At 46.5% G+C, this 19,593-nt stretch overlaps 1 protein-coding gene across 4 annotated transcripts in view; it reads left to right on the top strand.

The window, feature by feature from the left end:
* The first annotated feature begins 117 nt into the window (after positions 1 to 117).
* Positions 118 to 19,593, top strand: part of BICDL1 (BICD family like cargo adaptor 1) — a 50,208-nt gene continuing 30,732 nt past the window's right edge. For 3 of the 4 annotated variants that reach the window (XR_003536426.1, XR_003536425.1, XM_027696857.1), the window contains exons 1-2: positions 118 to 438; positions 5,029 to 5,244. Coding sequence is in view for 2 of the 4 variants with exons in the window: in XM_027696857.1 (XP_027552658.1) it covers positions 118 to 438; positions 5,029 to 5,244 (537 nt within the window). In the remaining 2 variants the exon portion in view is untranslated. Of the gene's footprint in view, positions 439 to 4,465; positions 4,612 to 5,028; positions 5,245 to 19,593 lie in introns of those variants that run through there. The other variant, XM_027696858.1, reaches the window with a different exon arrangement.

Genomic DNA, 19,593 nt, shown 5'->3' with positions numbered 1-19,593 from the left:
GCCAGCAGCGCCAGCTCCTCCTCCAGGGCCAGCTCCAGGTCGGAGTCCCCGGGCGGCTCCATGCCGCCTGCGCTGTCCGCCTCGGGGGGCGGCGGAGCGGCGGCGGCGCGCAGGGCCATGTCGGCGCCGTGCCTGCGCCTGCCCGCCGCCGGGTCAGCACCGGCGGAGGCGGACAGCGCCGGCGGCATGGAGCCGCCCGGGGCCGCCGCCCTGGAGCTGGCCCTGGAGGAGGAGCTGGCGCTGCTGGCCGCCGCCGGGGAGCCGCCGGAGCCGCCGCCCGCCGCCGCCGCCCGCGACCCCGAGCTGCTCTCGCTGATCCGGCAGAAGGAGAAGGACCTGGTGCTGGCGGCGCGGCTGGGGAAGGCGCTGCTGGAGCGCAACCAGGACATGAGCCGGCAGTACGAGAGGATGCACAAGGAGCTCACCGACAAGCTGGAGGTGAGGCCCCGCCGCCCGGCCCCGGCCCGCGGGCGGACCATCGGAGCGCGGCCCCTTCCCCGGCCGGCCCCGGGCACGGGCCCTGCCGAGCAGCCCACGGGACTCCCCGTGGCCGTGACGGGGAAGGAAGGGTCTGAGCAATCCCTCTGAGGCCTGGGGGAAGCAAAGCTGCTGCTTTCTCCCCCGCTCCCGAGCTGGGGCCGGGCTGCAGCGCCGTGCTCGGGAGGTTCCCGGGGGGCCCTTTCGCCCCAGGACCCAGGTACCACCTGGGGGAGGAGATGTGCGCGGTGCTCGGCTCATCTCGTCACAGAAATACCTCGGAAGTTAAATCTGCGCAGCAGGTACCGAGCTACAGAGCATATGTGACCCTTATGCTTAAGCTGTTGCAGCTCAGGCATTAGGCATGGCAGGAGATAAGCCCTAATGGTACATCTCTGTTAGCTGCTTGCTCCGGAAAATACCTACAGGTATCTGGAGAGAGCCGTTTGCCGGGGACTCAGTGGATTGAGCTCTTCATCGATTTTTAAGGACAATAGAGCTATTACAAAGAAAAAGACTTGTGCAGGCAGCTTCTTTTGGAACAACTCTCTTGCACAACTATGTGAGAGAGCCACTATTATTACCAGCACTCTTTTTCACAGAGGTGCTCTTGAAATAGTATTTCTTCCAGTAAGTAATACTGCTTAGAAGGCTGAGAAGAGCCTCTCTCACCTTTCTGGAGAGAGTTTGAACACGGCTGGATGAACGTTCAAATTTCAAGTCACAGCCCTAAACCAGTTCTTTCTGCACAGTCCTGCATATTCGTGTATTCCTTCCTCATGGACTTAACATTTCTCAAGTTCAAGAGGATTTGTGAAATTACTGTATGGCCTTTGTTCTCCTGAAAAAATTCCTCTCTATTACTAAACTTGTCACTTTACCCCCCTAACTGGTCCCTTCCTCTTTGCAGGGAAATCTCTCTGCATTTATTATTCCGACCAAAGAATAGTGAAGGTGACATTTGCTCAAATTGTTGTTTAGTGGCTCTGTTTATCAGATTAGAATTTCCCAGAGTATTACAATTTGCCAGGGTGAATGTTTTCAGGTTGGTCTTTAAGCAAGAACAGACGTATGTGGTGTTGTGCTGACGTGGTTTTCCTTATGAGTCGGAGTAGAATCGTTTCTGTCATTAAAGGAAAAACACACAAGTTTAGGTACTCACTGAGCAGCCTGTCAGGGAATTCAGGAGCCTCAAATACCACTCACTGTTTGCAAAATGTGAAGATGAAAGGGGGGGGGAAACTATGACTTTATATAGCACTTTAAATAACATCCCCCAAATGTTTACCTCTGCTCTCACAGGACCGTTCAGAAGGTGAATGAAAGGATTGTAAACACAACCAACTGTTTACATCTTTTCATCCCATTACTATTGCCCTAACTTCCCAGTGGAATAACAGGTTGCTATTTTCCAGGCTACCCATCTGATAGAGTTAGTGCTATCTACTTAAGGGTCTTTTTTTTTTTCCGCTGGGTTTGGCAAATCTAACCCAGTGCTACTTCACACACAAAAAAATCAAATTTAAACATTAATCTTCTACAGCACAAGCCTGGTAATCCCAGCCTCTGCAGATTAAATGTTGGCCTCCTCCTGTTGCCACTGAAGTGAATAAAATTTCACAATAAGCTTTCCAGTTTCAGAGGAGCAGGGAGGAAGGACCCACAGCTGTTACCTCCTTCTCTTTGCTGAGAACTTTCTGATGATGACCAGGTGCGAAGTCTCAGATGAGATCCTTGGTGACAACCTGATATAATGATGTTTTAGGAGCATTTAGGAGAGATTTTTTCCCAGTTCACAGTTGGTTACAAGAGCTCAGTGAAGCCTATTTCACAACAGCCAAGGTGCTGCCCTGCTCCTCAGGTGCTTTGCCTCAAGATTAAATATGTTCTAGTTTTGTGGGTTCATTACTGAGGTACAGCATTCCTGCCATACACCTACTCTAGCAAACCTTTCACTTCACAACCTGGATTTAAATTCATTTCTAATCATGGAATTGAAGTCCTGTAATAAATTCCGATATGCAATCCTAGTCAGTTTTATCCTCTGCAAGGGATTAAAACAGTTAATACTGCTGTTCCTCTGACACAGAGAAGCCTGCTGTGTCCAAGCATTTTACAGTATGAACCCTCTCTATCAGCTGGGAAACACCCCCTTGCTTTCATCTCTTTAAATGAGGACCAGCCCAGCTCAGTTAAGTAGAAGAGAAGCTGTTTTCAGAAGAAAACATCTTCTAGAAAGCAGTTCTGTGCAAAAATCAATGAGCAGCTGGTGAATGGAAAGACACTCAGGAAACAAGAAACTCCCCTACTGAGGACAACAGTTTGCCCTATCAGCACTGTGTGCACAAAAACCCTGTCCACATCTGCAGCTGTGAAGGTGCTGGGGTGAGGGCAGGCGAGGGGAGACGGCTGCTGAGAGAGGCAGGAGGGACCAGTCAGCAAGTCTGGTCTGGTTTATCCTCCTCTCTGCAACAGCCTCTCTGTGCCCCACTGCACCCACAGTTCTGCTTTCTCCGTCACAAGAGAATAAACTTGATATTCTTCACCTCCCCCTAATTCCAGCCTTTGTGATGGAACCAAGTGCAGTGTGGGTTTTCTTTTACACTGAAGGACTAAAGTGCCTTTTAAATGATTGACAAGGCTTATCAGTGGTTTCTAAATCACATTTGAGTGTGTCTGGGGCACTTTAGCTGCAGTGCTGCTCCTCAGCAGGCTGAAGTTCCATTTTCCATTTAGAGAAGGCCCTGGATCTTTCTGAACGTTGCCTAGCAGTGAAGGAGGCAGAGCTATAAAAGACAGAATTTTCAGTGTGCCACTAAAAGTGAAACTGTGGCTGCTCTAGCCCCACTTGAGCTACAAACAAGATTTCTGTGCAAAGGTTGTCATGGGCCTGGTGCTGGGATCTCATGCCTACCCATTGCATTAAAATATTTATAATACTGCTTAGCTCTCTTATTTGCTAAGGTGATCACTCTCCTAGTGTCTGAAACATGGGGTAATACTCTGCTTTGGGCCACTCTTTTTAATCAGCCTCACATTTGAGGGTTTTTCATGAAAGTTCGGAATTTGCAGAAGGATTTGGAAGGACACAAGCAAGGTGCTGTTACACTGAGCTGAAAGGAACATAGGAAAGGATTTGGAGATAAGGTCAGGAAAGAGAAAACATGGCAAAGCAAAAGAGGTGGAGGATTAGTGATACAGAGGCCAGAGGGCTGCTGGGGAACTGGAGGGCTTTGACATTCAGACCTGCTCAGGAAGGTGACAGAGACCCTGCAAGGGAGGCTGTGTGTCATCAGCAGTAGGCACCCAGGGGAAACAGCCCCCTCACAGCCTGTGTTTCTAACAAGCAATAAAAAGCCACTTCACATAAATGCAGCACAATTTTCTTTTCCGCCTAGCAGGTTTATTTTCCCCTCCTCTCAGAAGTGCCATGGGAATTGTTCACCAGGGAATCATAGCCTGGGAAAAATGGGCGAGTGCTGCCAGTGTTGGGCCCAGTGGGTTTCTGTTCTTTGCTAAAACACATTCCTAAAAGACTGGTGAATCCAATAGAGAGTAGCAGGAGATTATTCTGGGGGTCGGAAGACAACCAACAAGGAGAGGACTCCTGCTCTTCAGGTTTCCCTGCTAATCCTGGGACTTGGCCATGTCCCCAGTCTGTGATTGTTCTGCAAGTAAGAGTGTGGCTTCAGTCACATGGGGAAATTCAAGCTCACTTTTGGAGCAGGGATTCTTTCAAATGGGCACAACATAAATCTGCTCTGACCTGATTTGCAGCTCTGTTTCAGTCAAGCCCTCATTTAATTGAGCCTGTAAAACATGCAAAAGTTTCAGGTTCAGATTCATTCACTTTCCAGCCAATCCTGAGCAGAGCAGAGTCTCCAGAACTGAGAGTGGTTTCTAAGAAACCCGAACCCAGAACTTGCACATACATAATGTCTATAGCAACCAATTCATTGCATCCACTGCCATTCCAGAGCGGACTGCATCAAACAATGGAGTTACTGTGCACTATCAAACTCTCAGACAACTAATTAGGTCAGGAATAGAAGGAGCAAATGGATAGATGATTCAACTGTTGTTCATAAGACCCATATGACAAGAAGGATGCCTCATCTACATTCCTCATCAACAGTAAGGATACAGTTCGTGTGGTCTTGACTATAAAGGCAATTTTTAAAGAATTATTCTACTGGCCACTGAAATATTGCTTTGGAGCTAAGCTGGGCTCTGCTAAATCAATTGCTCTGCCTGACCTATATATTCTGTCTATTGACATGCAGCCTACTTTACTCTTTTGGCAGTTATTTCAGTAAAAATTCAATGTGCTGATCTCCAGCGGCCAAGGACAGGCCAATTGCTGGAAATGGAAAACGACTTTAGTGCCAGTGACCTGCCCCGATGTGGGATTGCAATCTCCATGGCATTCTCACGCTCTAGTACCATTCTCTTTCCTGCCCAAGGTTTCAACCCTAAGCATAGACAAGGAAAAGGAGACAACGTTCGCTTTCCTTTTGCTCCCTTCCTAACCTCTTCTCTCCCGTTATTTAGCACCTAGAACAAGAGAAACACGAGCTACGGAGGCGATTTGAGAACAAGGAAGGAGAATGGGAAGGAAGGGTGTCTGAACTGGAAAGCGACGTGAAGCAGCTGCAGGACGAGCTGGAGAAGCAGCAGGTTCACCTGCGCGAAGCCGACCGCGAGAAGACACGGGCGGTCCAGGAACTCTCCGAACAGAACCAAAGACTCCTGGACCAGCTCAGCAGGGTGAGTCCCCACGGCACAGCCAGGGCAGGCACCTGCCACCCTGGGCACACGAAAGCAGCTCTGCTGTAAACCACCTTTCGGGCAACTGAGTGGGGAAGCTCCCACTTTCAGGAAAACAAATGGTTCTGCCTCTGGTCATTTTGCACAAGTGTCCCAATAAGACACGCTGCCTTTAAACTGATCTAACACCTTTAAGGAGTGATGAATTTCTTTGGTAAAACAGTTATGTTTCTGGACTGAATGGTCAATTACTGCACAGATGTCTCTCACCTGTTTTTCCTATCTAAAACTGGTTTAGAAAATCTGTTTCTAATTTACTAATAGGCTGAACAAATGTAGCATGCAAGGAAAAGGCTGATCTGTGACTGTGAGGTGAAAGGCTTTTTGCTGGCCTCCCTTTTTTGAGCTACATTGGCTGTAATGGTAAACTGAACATACCATGTCATTCTAGGATGGTGTGTCACTACAGATAACTTTGCCATGGTTAGATGTGTGAGAACCTACTGAAATTCCTTGGAATGGCATGTTTCATCAAAGAGCTTAACTTGCCTGTGAATGAAAGAGGATTTATTGCGAGGCTGCTACAAATCAGCCTAATTGACTGAATACTTACAGCATGAGTTTCTTTCTGACAGCAAAAGACTTAACAGTTTCTGCCTCCCTCCCCCAGAAGTTAACCTGTCTTCCAGAATTAAGAACCTTGGTTTTTTTCTCCCCACTGGACAGTTAGTACAAACCATAATTTTAATGCTTGAGAACACAGTTACTCCAGCAGATGAAGGCATTTTCTTCTTACCAGTTGCTTATTCCCAAAATAGCACAGAACAAAAACACACACCACAGATTCATGGTGAAGAGGCCCATCTAATGTTCTAAGAACATCTTTCTGACTAGATTCTGTCCTAGCTGAGTCTCTGGGGCTGACACAGGGATTTTGCCTATGGGATTTTCACCCCAGACCAGGAGACTCTGAAATGGGCCAAGTATACAGGTCTTCACTCAATGCAGTTTTCCTGTGTCTCTGGAGGTGAGAAGAGCAAGTTTTGGCTATGACACTCTGTACTGATCCTTGAAGAAATCATTCCTTATTCTGCTGTAGATTTTCTTGTCAAAGACTAAAAAAGCCACTTAGTGCAATTTGATTTTTTTAACTGGTTTTAAAAAAATACAAAAATACCTCAACTTCCTTAACTCAGGAACATTGCTAAGTTTATCCATGTTTTTAAAGCAATATCTCCCAAGTGCAGCAGATGAGCTAGAGAAGATATTTCACCCTTTCTCTGGACACAGCATATTTCACATACAACATGGATGAGAGATTCCACCCAAGCTTTCACAAGTTGTGTGTTGTGTCAAGTTTCTTATACAGGGCTAAGAACTTGTCTCCCATCAGATTGGGTGACCCTCAATAATTTTCTGTCACTGACTGGGAAATGTAAGGCTTGTTATGGTTCCAGCGTAAGTATAAACTGAAAGAACAGACTAGAAGGTAGGAGAGGAAAACCAGACAGCTTGCTCTGGGCTTTAAACCACATGGGATTATCCTCACATGACACTTGCGCTGCGGGAGCCACTCACAGCCAGATGCTCAGAGAGACATTCAGCTAAGCCTTGTCAGAGGAGCCACCAAGTCAAGTCTACCAGCATGTAATGTCCCAGCATGGGTTTTGTTCCCTTAACTCCCTATTACTGCCAGAAATAGTCTTCATCGACCCACTCCAGAACTGCCATATCCACAAAAGCTGAGTCTCAGTGCTGCCCTTCCCACTCCAGCCCAGCCCTGCTCCCAGCCTGGAGGACTGTAATTCCCCAATGCAGATGAAGCAGAATGATGCCAAGGCACGATTCAGTGCTCATCGAGTTTGTCACCTGGCCAAAACTTGCCAGTAACTCAAATACAGCAACGGACATAGCACTGGTGTGAACAGTCTTCCTAAAGTCAGGAGAATCTGAGCAAATTAAAAGAGAGTGGGGAATGATCTGTTGTTGTTCACAGGGATTTAGCAGAGGCTTTTTAAAATCTCAGCATTATATTAGCACTTGATTACTGGCTGCTTAGTATTCCACATTTGCTGCTCCATAGTGCAATTGCAGTCTCGTGTCTGGTCTCTTATTTTGAAGAGGTTATGCATGTAATCCCCAAGGCAGTGGTAGTGCTTAAATCCTGTACCCACATAGTTCTGGCTCCTGTGCCACTTAGGCTTTCAATTAATAAAAAGGACAAACAGAGCTGCATGGATGTGCTTGCCTACAGCCATATTGCCATAGGCTGGAGTCCTGCCTGGGATCATGAACTGAGCACTGACAGAGGAAAGGTCCTACAAAGAAGTGCTTTTACAGCTTCTGTGACCTTTGAGGTGGTGCTGGTATCCTCCTTGAATTCCTGGTTCTTCATTTTGCACCTGCCTTTTGTGTCATGGTGGGTTCTTTGGGAGGAGGGGGTTAGGAGAACCCTGGGATAAGGCAGTGAAAGCCTTATTCGGAGCCTCAACTCTGCCTCATCCAATACTGTTCTACCCTGCTTCACCCACAGGACAGAAAGAGAGCCTGCTCTCTGGTATGAGTCATTCTACACTAGCAGGCACTAGCTCTTTAAATTTGAATTTCCACAGTTTTTGGCAATTAACACCTCATGGCCCCATTTCACAATACTTGATCATCTCCCTCCTGGAGAAGGTATTCCCTTGGCATAGGTTCTATATGTCAAATGACAGTCTCAGCCTCAGGAGCTGCCAGCCCACATGGTCCTGTTTGCTCCTTCTAGAGCCCCTGGGCTCCAGCCTCTTTTACCTCAAAGCAGGGCAGCAGCCACCATCCTAACCCTCCTCCTCCCTGCTGCTGATGACATTCTTTAACCAACTAATTAGGCTTTAGGACATTTTTTTAACCCTGCCTCCCCCAGAGATGAAAAGCCAACACAAGCACATACTTTGTCTAAATGTGGCACAAATGCAAACCAACCATGCACACACACCCACACACAGATAGCAAGGGGGCCTGGAAAGCTCTGTCTTGCAATTAATGCACGGGACTGAAAAAACCCAGCCTCAATTCTAGGAAAGACTGATAAGGAAAACTCAAGGATAGGGATTTTAAGTCTGTTCCAATCTCTAAGAATTATCCTTTTGCCTCTGCCAAGAGGCTAAAATAAGGTCCTTAAAATGATTTGAGGTCTTCCGATGAGGTGATGATATAGGAGAACTTTAAATATCTAATAATAGTAAGTAGGCTATAAGGAACTTTGCCTCCTCTTGAAATACAGCCTTTGGTTCTCTGCTTTTAGCAGAATGAAGATACTGCCTGAGGTTATAGCAGCATTAAACCATGGGGAAAATTTGGTGAGCTGGACCAGGAGTGCACAGTGAAGGAAACAACTGAGATGCCAAAGATCAAGTTTAAGATCTCCACAGTAACCTTATTTTTTAATTTGCTAAGTGATGATTAAAATCCCTTCTGCACATTGCTTTGATTTCCCTCCCCCTGCCTCAGCACAGCAAAGCAGGAGCTCTCAGCAGTGTGTCCACACCAAGCTAAATGCTGAATTTACCAAGGAGAACTGCAGAGCTCATTGTGAGCAGGATGCCAGGGTACAAACTGCTCACAGAAATGCTCAGAGATAAAGTAAGGGAGTCAAAGAACAGTTCTGCTGAGAAAGTCAAGGCTTGGGAATTCTTACATGTTCTGTTTCCAGCTCCTTCAGTCTCTCCCATCTGTTTCAGTTCTCCACTTGGGAAAAAAAAAATCCTGTGCTCTCTGTCCTTTAGTTATAAAATTTGAGGGCAGTGGGTATAGGGAAAGCTCTCCTCTTCCAGGTGCCCACAGCAGGTAACACAGCTTAAATCCTGTCCCCACCTTTGGGCTTCTAGGAGTTACTAATGCAAACAATAATAACAGGCAGTCCTCTTCCTATAATGAGGCAACATATTACTACTTTGTCAGGAAGTGAATGAAAAAAGACTTTCACACTGTTTCTAAGTGCCTTCACCAGATGGCTTTCCCACACATTTCCTGCTACCCAGCTCTGGGCTCCTGGAGCTGTTTGCTGCGTGTAGCTTGGGCGAGGATGTATCCATGTGTCCTTCCCCGTTCAGCTGGGCTTCCTTTATGGTACACAGAGCATAAGGAGGCAATTTCACAATGTCAGGCTCAGGTAGTTTTTGCAATGCAAATCTGTTTTCAGTGGCAGGAAGAAGCGTGTCATCTTGCACCGCTGAAATAGCTCTTTGTGTTCAGAGGGGAGCTCTGCGTCCCTCAGAGGGGCCCTCAATCACCAGGTTCTTATATTCACTCAGCATCTAGAGCCAACATGCTGCTACAAAGAATGAGGTGTTTCAGTCAATCCTTCTGGTACAGCAAGAACATGATCAGCCAGCCCACAAGTCTCCAAAGGAGGTTTTATTTACTAGCCACAAAACCTTCCTTTCAGTAATTTTTCAATTGAAGAAGGAGTTCTGTTTCTAACTTCATGCTCCAACATGCAGCATGGCTTCAGAGGACTGGCAGGCACTGCCTGGCTTGGATTTTAGAGAAACAGGTTTTTATTCAAGAATAAGGTGACCATGTTACGTTCTCCTTTCCAAACCACTTTTATTTTAAATACATCCTTTTGCGGTCAAGAACACACTCACAGGAGAGGCAAACCTGTTGTCTATTATTGATTTGAGGAGATTTTTCTGAATGGTTAGTTGTTGGGTCTATCAGCATAGGAACAATGTTGGTTTTGAGAAATTCAGACTAGTCACTAAAAAAAAAAAATTACTGGAACAAGTATGCTGAGCAAGATTCACTGGGTTTGCCATGACAGATTTGTAGCTATTACACTATGAACTAACTTGTCTTTAATTCTGTATTTTATCTATACAGGTGCTTAATGCAAGCCTCCTTATGTTTCTTGTTTATTAAGTTTGTCTCTGATAACCTGACAGGGTCTCTTGGGAACTTCATGCTTAGCACAGAGGCAAAGGAGTCAAGCTAAATTTAAGTCCTGCTTCAGGGGGTTTATTTTTAACCAGAAGAGGATCCGGGGTGGACCTAGGCTAAAGAAGAGTTGCTCTGACTAGCCCCACATTTCGAGGTGCAGATCAGTCACTACACTGAATTCTTTTTCATAAAAATTGTCCAGTTTTTGCTGTGGCTCAAAAGTGTTTACTGGACCTATTCAGTGAGTAGCTTTCTATGAGGAACTCCCCTCTGCACTACTCAGCAGCACAGAGTTTTGTATAGCCAATCTTGATCTGAGCAGTCTGAATTCAATGGAGGGGGAGATTGCACTAGAAAAAGCAGCAGCTACTTTAGGGGCTGAAGTACCTGCTTGTCATGGCAGCTCAGGTAGGGCTGCTCACTCCCTGGGGGAGGCAGAGAGTCCTCCCAGCACTGCTTTGTGCCTGGCATAAGGTCTCACTTATGTTTCTGTGAGAGGAAACAGATACCACCACAAGACAGAGCCAAACACTGAAGCCAGCAAACCTCCCATGAACCACATGAAGCATTCCCCAGGTCCCCGCCCCTCTGGAGCATCAGCAGATCCTCACACCACACAGCCAGATCCCTCATCACCCAGGGAATACTGATTAGTGCACAAACAGGAAAGGCTCCTTCTCTCCAGTTACTTCTCCCCTAGCAGAGAGCGCTTGTTAATAATTCAACTTCATGCCACATCAGGCCTGGAGTGCTGAGGCTTTCTATGCTAAAGCTGTAAATATAGGACGTGACTGCAGCTGCGTGTTCTCGCCTGCAAAGTCCTTCAATGAAATGATTCAGTGCCCTAGAAGGTAATGAAGAAACATCTCGAGGTCACTGCTGAGTGGCACTTACCCACCATCCCTCTGGAGGAAGGGACACAGGCAGGGAGAAAGGCTCAACCCTCTGCTGAAAGTCTGTCCATTAACCCCATTTTGGGGACACCCAGAGCTTCAGGACCCAACAGGAACAGGGCCATCCAGACACCAAGACATGAATACAGGAAATGCTAAAGAAGTAATTTCAGCAAAGATGGGTGAAATGCACCCCTACAGAGTTTGCCCCGAAATTTTGCACCCACTCATTTAAACTAAAGGATTCGAGGGTAAAAAATCTTTCATTAAGTGCTGGTGAGCACTGAGGGAATGGACAGAAAGGCAAGGAACTGTAGTGACAGGACAAGGAGTAACAGGTGCAAATTGAAAGAGGGGAAATTTAGGTTAGATATTAGAAAGAAATTCTTTACTGTGAGGGTGGTGAGACACTGGAACAGGTTGCCCAGAGAACTTGTGGATGCCCCAGCCCTGGCAGTCTTCAAAGCCAGGTTAAATAAGGCCTTGAGCAATCTGGTCTAGTGGGAGATGTCCCTGCAGGGGACTAAGTGATCTTTAAGGTCCATTCCAGTCCCTTAACATTCCATCACTCTAAGAAAGCTGTACATGGAATAATACAGGGGGTTACTGAATAGCAAAGCTCTCCTTAAGGAAAGGGTTAAAAATTACTATTAAGGTTAAAAAAAAAACCCAAAATGTTACTGTTAAGGCAGTGGAGCTACAAAATCCCTGTGAAAGGATGGCATCCATGGGTCCCGGGGGCTGGGTGGGACCCTCATCCCCCCGCGGGGCAGCGGAGCAGGTTCCCCGCCATCCCCGGGGACCTCCGGCTGGTTGCTGGATGACAGCACCGCACGTCCCAGCTGGTGATGTTGCTGTGGCAACCGGGTGTGATTCCTGAGCTTGCGGTGCCACGACAGCGAGCGGACACGCAGGGAAACGCACTTGGTGACGTCCGAGCCAGGCGGGCGGTGGCCGAGGTCCGTCTGCCACCGCCGTGGGCTCGGCTCGCTGCCAGGACGTGTCCCCGCAGTGCCACCTCACCCCCCGCACCCCTCTCCCCACGTTTCCTCCGCTGCTCACGGCAATTTTTCCCCCCAAAACCCCGCTGGACCTGTCCCAGCCCAATGCAGCCTGTTGTCGGTGCCACCCACAATAAGCTCCCCAGCCTGCTGGGGGACAGGTAAATATTTTGTTTCCTGGGTAGAAAGAGCCCCTCGTGAGCTCAGCCCACAGAGGGTGACTCCACCAGGGCATGTCCCTGGAGTCCAGTTCGGAGCATGGCACGACAGAAATGATTATCTGCCAGAGCCACTGAGCCTCCACGCCGTGCATGGCTCATCTCACACCCTCAGAGGCTTGTGGTGCCTGCATGGAGCAGCAGAGGCTGGACCCGAGAGACATCACAGAGACCAGACCTCCTGTCCCACCACCCCTCCTTTCCCCAGGGCAGCACATCAGCAGAACAAGTGTCCAGAGCATTATCTAGGACAAATACACACAGATATAAAGCACGTGGTAGTCAGCCATACACTGTTTCTCCCTGCACTTCAGCTGAACCCAGCTCACACCCCAGCTTTCTCCTCTAGCCAGCGGTTCTAGAAGAGATTTCTGAAGTTCCTGCAAGGCTTCTGCCTTGAGACATCAGCAGCAGCACTAAGCTGTGAACACCTGAAAGCCAGAATCCAACATGAAACTGAAGTTGAATTTGTCCTGGAGTGAGGAGATAAAAATCTGAATGAGTGCCTTCTTCCCCTCTTGCACTGCACTAAAAATTCCAAGTGGCTATTCTGTTTAGGCCCGTGCCATTATGTTCATAGGAATTGTTTTATTGTGCAGGAGCTCAGAGGTAGGAACACATGGGCAGAAGAAATTCTTTCAAAATATTTCTGCTTATTCACACTTGCTGTAAACACTTCCTCCAGGAGATTCTACAAAGTAGGACACACAAGGTGTTTGCATCCAGCCACTGCATTACTAGCTAGAACCAGAGCTGAACATGATTGAAGGCTCTGCAAATATCTACACAAGAAAACCAATTAAAAACATTTGATCTTTAAAGAGCCATTCTGGGTTATAAAGTTTGCACACCTTATAATGAAAGTCTTTAAATTCCTTCTTTTTTCAAGTAGGATTGCTTTTTCTGAATGCAATTTAGTAGACAATAGCTCAAGAGGGAGGTTTCTTCTCCACTGCAGGGGTTTTGCCAGCTGTATTGGGTGCTCTGATTACCCATGAAATCGTAGAGGCCCCTTGCAAAAGAGCCCAGAGCTTAACCAACATTTTGTTTAGAATGGCATTTAGCAAAACCCAGTTTGCTTTGAGCACAGATGTAGGATCAGCAAGACTTGCTGATGCCACAATGCAGTACAGAGCTGGGTAATGCTTGGCAGTGCCACCACAGGGATGGGAAATGCCACCACAGGTGGGAACAGAACACCATCCAGAGGCAAGAGTACAATAGGAAACAACTGATGGATGAGGACATATGTCAAGGGACCTGCATGACAGAGCAACTGGAGTAAAAGGCTGCCCATAAGTAGGCCAAGGGAGCATCTCACTAACAACCTCATTAGGTGTCCTCCTGTAGAGGCTCAGTTCTGTAGCTGTTGAGATTTGCACCAGGTTTCCATCATGGAGAGGATCCCTGTCAGTGTTTGAGGGGGGACTGTCAAGATCAGAAGTGTTGGGAACAGTTCCATTAGCTGTTCTCACCATATCCTAACTGTTCTTCCCAGGAAGGTTCTAATGCTGAAGCATGGGAACAACACTTCTAAAAGGAAGAATTTCTTGGGTAGTTTCAGCTGGGTTATGATTAATGCAGATGTGTCATAAATGTAGAGTTCTCACAGAATAGTTACAAGATCTGAGGATGTTTGGATAACTAAAGCATCCAGCTCATTGAATTTGCCCTTTAAATACCATTTACTAGTTTCACTGTGCAGTTCATCTGACTTTAAAGAAAAATTCTGTTGCATTTTGTCTTTACTGCAACCCCCTTCCCTTTTGTCCCTCATTCATTCTTCCCTCCTGGAGACATCTCAAGCATCAGTTGAAGCTTAAGCTATTACCAGCCTCATGCTGGTAGTTGTCTCTGCAGTTTTGTTCCTTAAGCTGTTGTGAGACCAGTTTCTTTGGGGTCACCTTGGCCCCAACTTCCAGTACACCAAGAGAGGAAAATTTAACCTTGTGATTCCCTTGTTCTCCACATCCTTGGAAGTCTGGAATCCACTTCCAGACTTGGCAGAGCTTTGTAGTGACAGAGGTGCTCTTAGAAAGCTGTTCCATTTGGCAACCATTTAGCCTAAGCTGTTCATGGTTACTTGTTGAACAAAGCACCATTGTATTTGTTTGCCTACAAGCTCAGATCCAGGAAAACTGAAGTCTGCTGTAATTCAGGTATTAGACCAGCAGATTTGTTGCTCACACCAGGACTCCAAGGAGGTATAAGCCTTGAGACTTGCTAGAGGGAAGGGTCTATACTTGCAAAAGAGATCCATAGTCCCAATAGCTTTTGCAGGTGAAGTGTTTCAGGACCAAGTAAAGTTTTAAGAGGAAGGAACCTTTTGGAGAAGTACTTAAAGAGTTCTCAATTGTTTCTTTACTTAGTTAGCAAGTGATTTGCATAGATTTTATTGCAGCACCAGAAGACTGAAACATTGACAGACTAGGCAGCAATTGTCAGCATAAACCAATAAAAACAGACCCTAGTGAAGGAAAAGTCTCCTCTCCACTTAGGCAGAATACACAAGAGCTCTTGATCTTACAGAATGGGGATGAACTGGGTTTTTAAAGTGGGGATTAGAAACCTGGTGACTTATGTCCCATACTGAAAGTGTACCACCCCAGGAAAAGGTCAGCAGTCAGACATTACTCCTTGACAAGTTTAAGACTCATTCTTCATATCCCTTACATAAAGGATAACGTGTATAACTTGCAGGGTAAGAATTAGACTGACATCTGTAAGGTTGGCTGAGTAGAGGAAATGACCCAGAGATTCTACAAAGTCTCCAAAGGAAGCTTTTGGGAAGTGGCCAAGTAGTCACTGGTCAGGCATGGCTGAACAGTTTTCACAGTGACATGGGAAGAACTAGGCAAAGTTAAGCCTTCTGAGGTTTCTCTTTTATGCAGACAAGACTTTCACTAACATCAGATCAAGCCTTCTTGCTATGTATGAATACTAAGGGAAAGAGGCAGAGAAGCCTGAAGGAGTACTCACAAGGAATACATGATCTCAAAGACTTTGGAACTGACTTGCACTTTCATCTTCATGGGCGTAAAGTAATGAAAGAGTGCAAACAAATGTAAACAGGCCACTATTCAGAGGTAGGTTCCAACCTTTGCTTGAACATGAGCTCTTGAGCAGACTCAGATTTCATGGGAGTCACACTTTCCAGCAGATTTATGTTTAGATAAAGCCAAAAGAGAAAGCTGAAATGACCATGTTTGTTCAAAAGAGATTGTAGAATTTAGCAGTGTGATATTTGTCCAAATAACATCTATTGATCAGCTATGAAGTTGCAGAGGGATTTGCCAACTCAAATTATTCCTGTAAGTTTGCCTCTATTCCAGAGAGATTTATTTCCCTAGGCTTTACTCTGTGTTGTTATTTCACTTCATGCACAAATTCTTCCTAAATGTGCTGCTTAGTCTTCATTTCCCTCTCCACCTTAGCACAAGGGACCAGACAGTGAAGACTAACTAATGAATATCCAAAGCTTTAAGAGCTCAAGGTAAATGCTTATGAAATCGATTTCATTAACACAACCCCTTCCTGGGGCCTTTCTGTGCCTGGGGCAGTGGTGTCATGGGCACAAGCCCTCACCCTGCAGAGCTGCAGACAAGGAGGGGTCTCTTAGTCCTTGGCTGCTTTATCAGCAGAGGCTGCAAGAAACCATTCCAGGCATTATCCAATCCAGCAGCTCAGTTAATCTCTGCTTACCCAGATTAATTGTGGCATCACGAGACACAGCCCATCAGCTGCAGGCTGGCTCTCAGCAGCTCCCCCCTTTCAAAGGAGTACTCAGGCTTTCAAAACTCAGAAAATTCCTTCTGTCTTCCCATCCTTCATAATCCTCCATTAAGAGACAGTACCAGAGACTAAGGAAGTCAAACTGGGGGAGAGGGAAGGAGACAAGGCAGCCTTTTGCCCTCATTTGCCTTACCTCAGCACAGGAAGGGAAGATTTGCCCAGTGTGGGACAGCTCCAGATCACAGAGCTTTAGTGCTCCTGGTCCCAGACATGGGCCTCCTCCATCAGTTTCTGCCCCTTCTCATGGTCAGTGAGCACAATGCCAAGAAAATATTTTGCCATGTGAAGCAGGGGATGCAGAAGCCTTTCCAAGCATGAGCTTGTTCAAAGGAAGATATTAACTCTCCAGCTTCTTTTAATCTCCCTAAGCAGAGCTATAAGTCACCCCAGGTCAGGGAAAGTGGCATAATTGACCAAAATACCTGCTCAGACCCACATCCCAAGTAGCCCATGATGTTAATCCTGCCCACAGCTCGGTGAATGTGACATAAGCACCCAAAGCCCACAGCCAGGTGGCCACAGGCAACTGAACTCACCCTGGGGACAGGGATGGAGGAAACAGCTGGTTGTCTGGAAAGCCACTGACAAAGCACATACAACCTCCATGCCATGTGTATGTACATACACACCTCCTCCACTCTTCCTTCCCCTCACATCCCTTGGCACACAAGACATTTGCACGAGGCACCTCCTAGTATTTTGGGCACATGAAGTGGATGGTTTTCATTAAGCCTCTGTCAGCACCACAGACTGAAACGGCTTCTTTATACTGCTTATCCTTATTTATACTCTGCTGATGCCACAGAGTGCAGGTGGCTGGACAACCAATCTTGCAGCACCACAAAAGCCTTGTCTGCTCCTTCCACAACACTGGATGAGGCCACTGCAGGATGAATTGGAAAAATCAAGGCCAAGCTGCTGCTGCTTTAATATCACTGGAACATTTTTTGCATGTGTACCAGTCCTCCATATTCATCACAGAAGAGACAGTATTTCAAAGGCACTCATATAATCACTTTTTGGTGCATTCCACCAGCATCGTTAGGCAAATGTCCATAAATACCCTTCTCACATATCTTGTTTCACTCAGATTATCCTTGTCTCCTTGGCAACTGTCAGATGATGTATAATGCTAGCAGGGATTAGCCCCAATGAGCCTTATAACCCTCGTGTAAATTCCAACTCTATGAAGGGACCTGACCAAACACTCTTCTTTCCTGGTAATGTTTAAATGTTGCCATAAACAATATTAAATCCAAGAACCTTTCAGCAAACCTGAGTAAAGACGAAAACCAATATGGAGCTTTTTAAGTGGTAGTATTTGTCTTGTCCTCCAAACACATAAGTTTGAGACAGGGATACACTTGGTGTTTCACATCTTGACATGTAAGGCTGTATTTTGAATCAGTACTTAAGAAAAGGCTTGTGCTGAAAACTTGGGCTCTAATATCTTTATCTTCCCCGTCCCTTGGTGCCAAGTGGGGATCACACTGGGAAATTCCAAATCCCTGCAAGAGCTTAACAAATTTATGCTACACTTTAACCTATTAATTTCTGTAAACCATCACGTGATGCACATACACTGTCTGACTTGAGACTTTCTGCTTCTGAGCAAGCAGCTATGAGCTGCACCCTCGTGCCCCACTGTTAAAGCAGACAGACATCACCAAAGCATCAAGTCAAGGAGGTACAACACAAGCTTTCTGCAAGTGGAGAATGTCTCTGCTCCATACCATGCCTGGTGTAGAAGTTGGTTGTCTCTTGGAAGCCCACTTGGCCTTCCTGGGCCAAATTTTGCCATGTATGGTCCTGACTTGAGACCTGTCCCTACGTGGGAGATGCAGAGTCTGCCAGTGCAGGGAGCTGAGTAGCACTGCACTGTGTATAAGTGTTAAGGGTTGGAGTATCTAAGTGATTAAAAAACAGCCTGTGATGCACTAGTGACATGGTTAAACTACTTGTTCCTTCTTCACTCCATCTGAGTCTTTATAACATCCCAGCTTGAGGACATCTGCTCTAATTCAACAGAATAAAAAAAAAAATTTTAAGCAGAGCCAAAGAAAGGAGGCTGAAAGCACCACCAGCCTCAGGAGCAAAACCAAATGCAGACACACTACAGCACAAATAATAGTATTTCTGTAATTAAGCAAACAAATCTCTGGCACAGCATTGTGCCTATATAGGAATTCAACAATGTGCCATGGCTGATATCTACTAGAGTAATCAACTAGAGAGAGCTGAAGGAGGAGGGGAAAAAAGGTCTCCAAGATTATTCCAGGAGGTAGGTCACAAAACAGTCAAGCCAAGGGGTGGTGGGGAAGCCAGTGCAGGCAGGGTAGTGACAGGCAGAAGAAAATCCAAGTCTGGTTAACAATGATGCAGCCTGGTTTCTTTGCATGTTTCTGTGGACCTGTTTGCTCCCCGGCCATCTGCCAGCTCCAGCACACACCTCATCACATGCAAGACATGCAAGGAAGGGGAGACGGGATCAGTGGCTTCAGGCAGGTGATTTTCAGCACAGATAGGATAAAAATCTTCCTAACTCACATGCCTGTGTACTGGCAGGAGTTCCAAACAGCACCATTTTAGACACTCCACCACACAGCAGGCGCTCGGGAGATTTAGTGTTGCTACCACAGGCTTGTGCACTTGGAGAAATTCAGCTACAGCAGCAGAAGTAATAAAAACTGCTGGAAGCTGAATACCATGATCTCCTCTGTCACTGGTCACATCGCTCTTGATTTCAGGCAGCAAAAGGAACAGAAAGTTAATCATTTATATGCAGGGAAGCTAGGGAAGATCCCAGTGTAAAACCCTACTGTAGTAGAAGAACTGGAGCAGGAGATCAGCCCATGCTGAAGTGCAGGATAACCCACACACACTCGCGCAAGGCAGCCCTCTCTGCTGAAGATAAAGTGATAAAAACATAACTGGAAAGCAATGAAATTTGCCACAGTAAAGTATGATCACGCTCAAACAGGGCTTTCAAAATTAAGCACACTCCCAACGATAACTTGCCAGGGAGTCTTCAAAGCTGAAGAACAACTGCTGCCACACCAGTTTTGTTGTGTTTTTCTTGTTGACTTTACAGCTGGTCTCCTGTTCCCTAGTTAGGGCCGAAAAGCACATGCACAGAGTACATGCCATCAGTACTGACATTTGCTTAAAAGCACCCGAGCCAAAGCCAACAGCATTTTCCCTATCCTCTATTCCCAAAGGGCACCTCCAGGCCTTTACACACTCTGCCCCTCCAAGACAAATCACTGAAGGTGAAACAGGAAACTCTGGTGAAGGGAAGCATGCTCCCCTTTTCTCTGTTCATGACAGCTTTATCAAGGGTGCTTTTCCTTACCACACAAAGCCTCAGCCATCAAACCTTCACCCACCAGGCATAAGAGATCTTTTCTCAGCATCAGACACACGGGACAGGCTGCCAATTCTATCTGTACAACATTTCCCAATGTAAGATCTTGTGTAGTGCTTACAGGTCTCCACACCCCAGTGCTGGTTTGCCCCATGCCTGGG

Source organism: Neopelma chrysocephalum, unplaced genomic scaffold, assembly GCF_003984885.1.
Source record: "Neopelma chrysocephalum unplaced genomic scaffold, ASM398488v2 Primary Assembly neopelma1_116, whole genome shotgun sequence".
In the NCBI taxonomy this organism is placed as follows: domain Eukaryota; kingdom Metazoa; phylum Chordata; class Aves; order Passeriformes; family Pipridae; genus Neopelma; species Neopelma chrysocephalum.
This window is presented reverse-complemented; position numbering and strand designations above follow the sequence as displayed.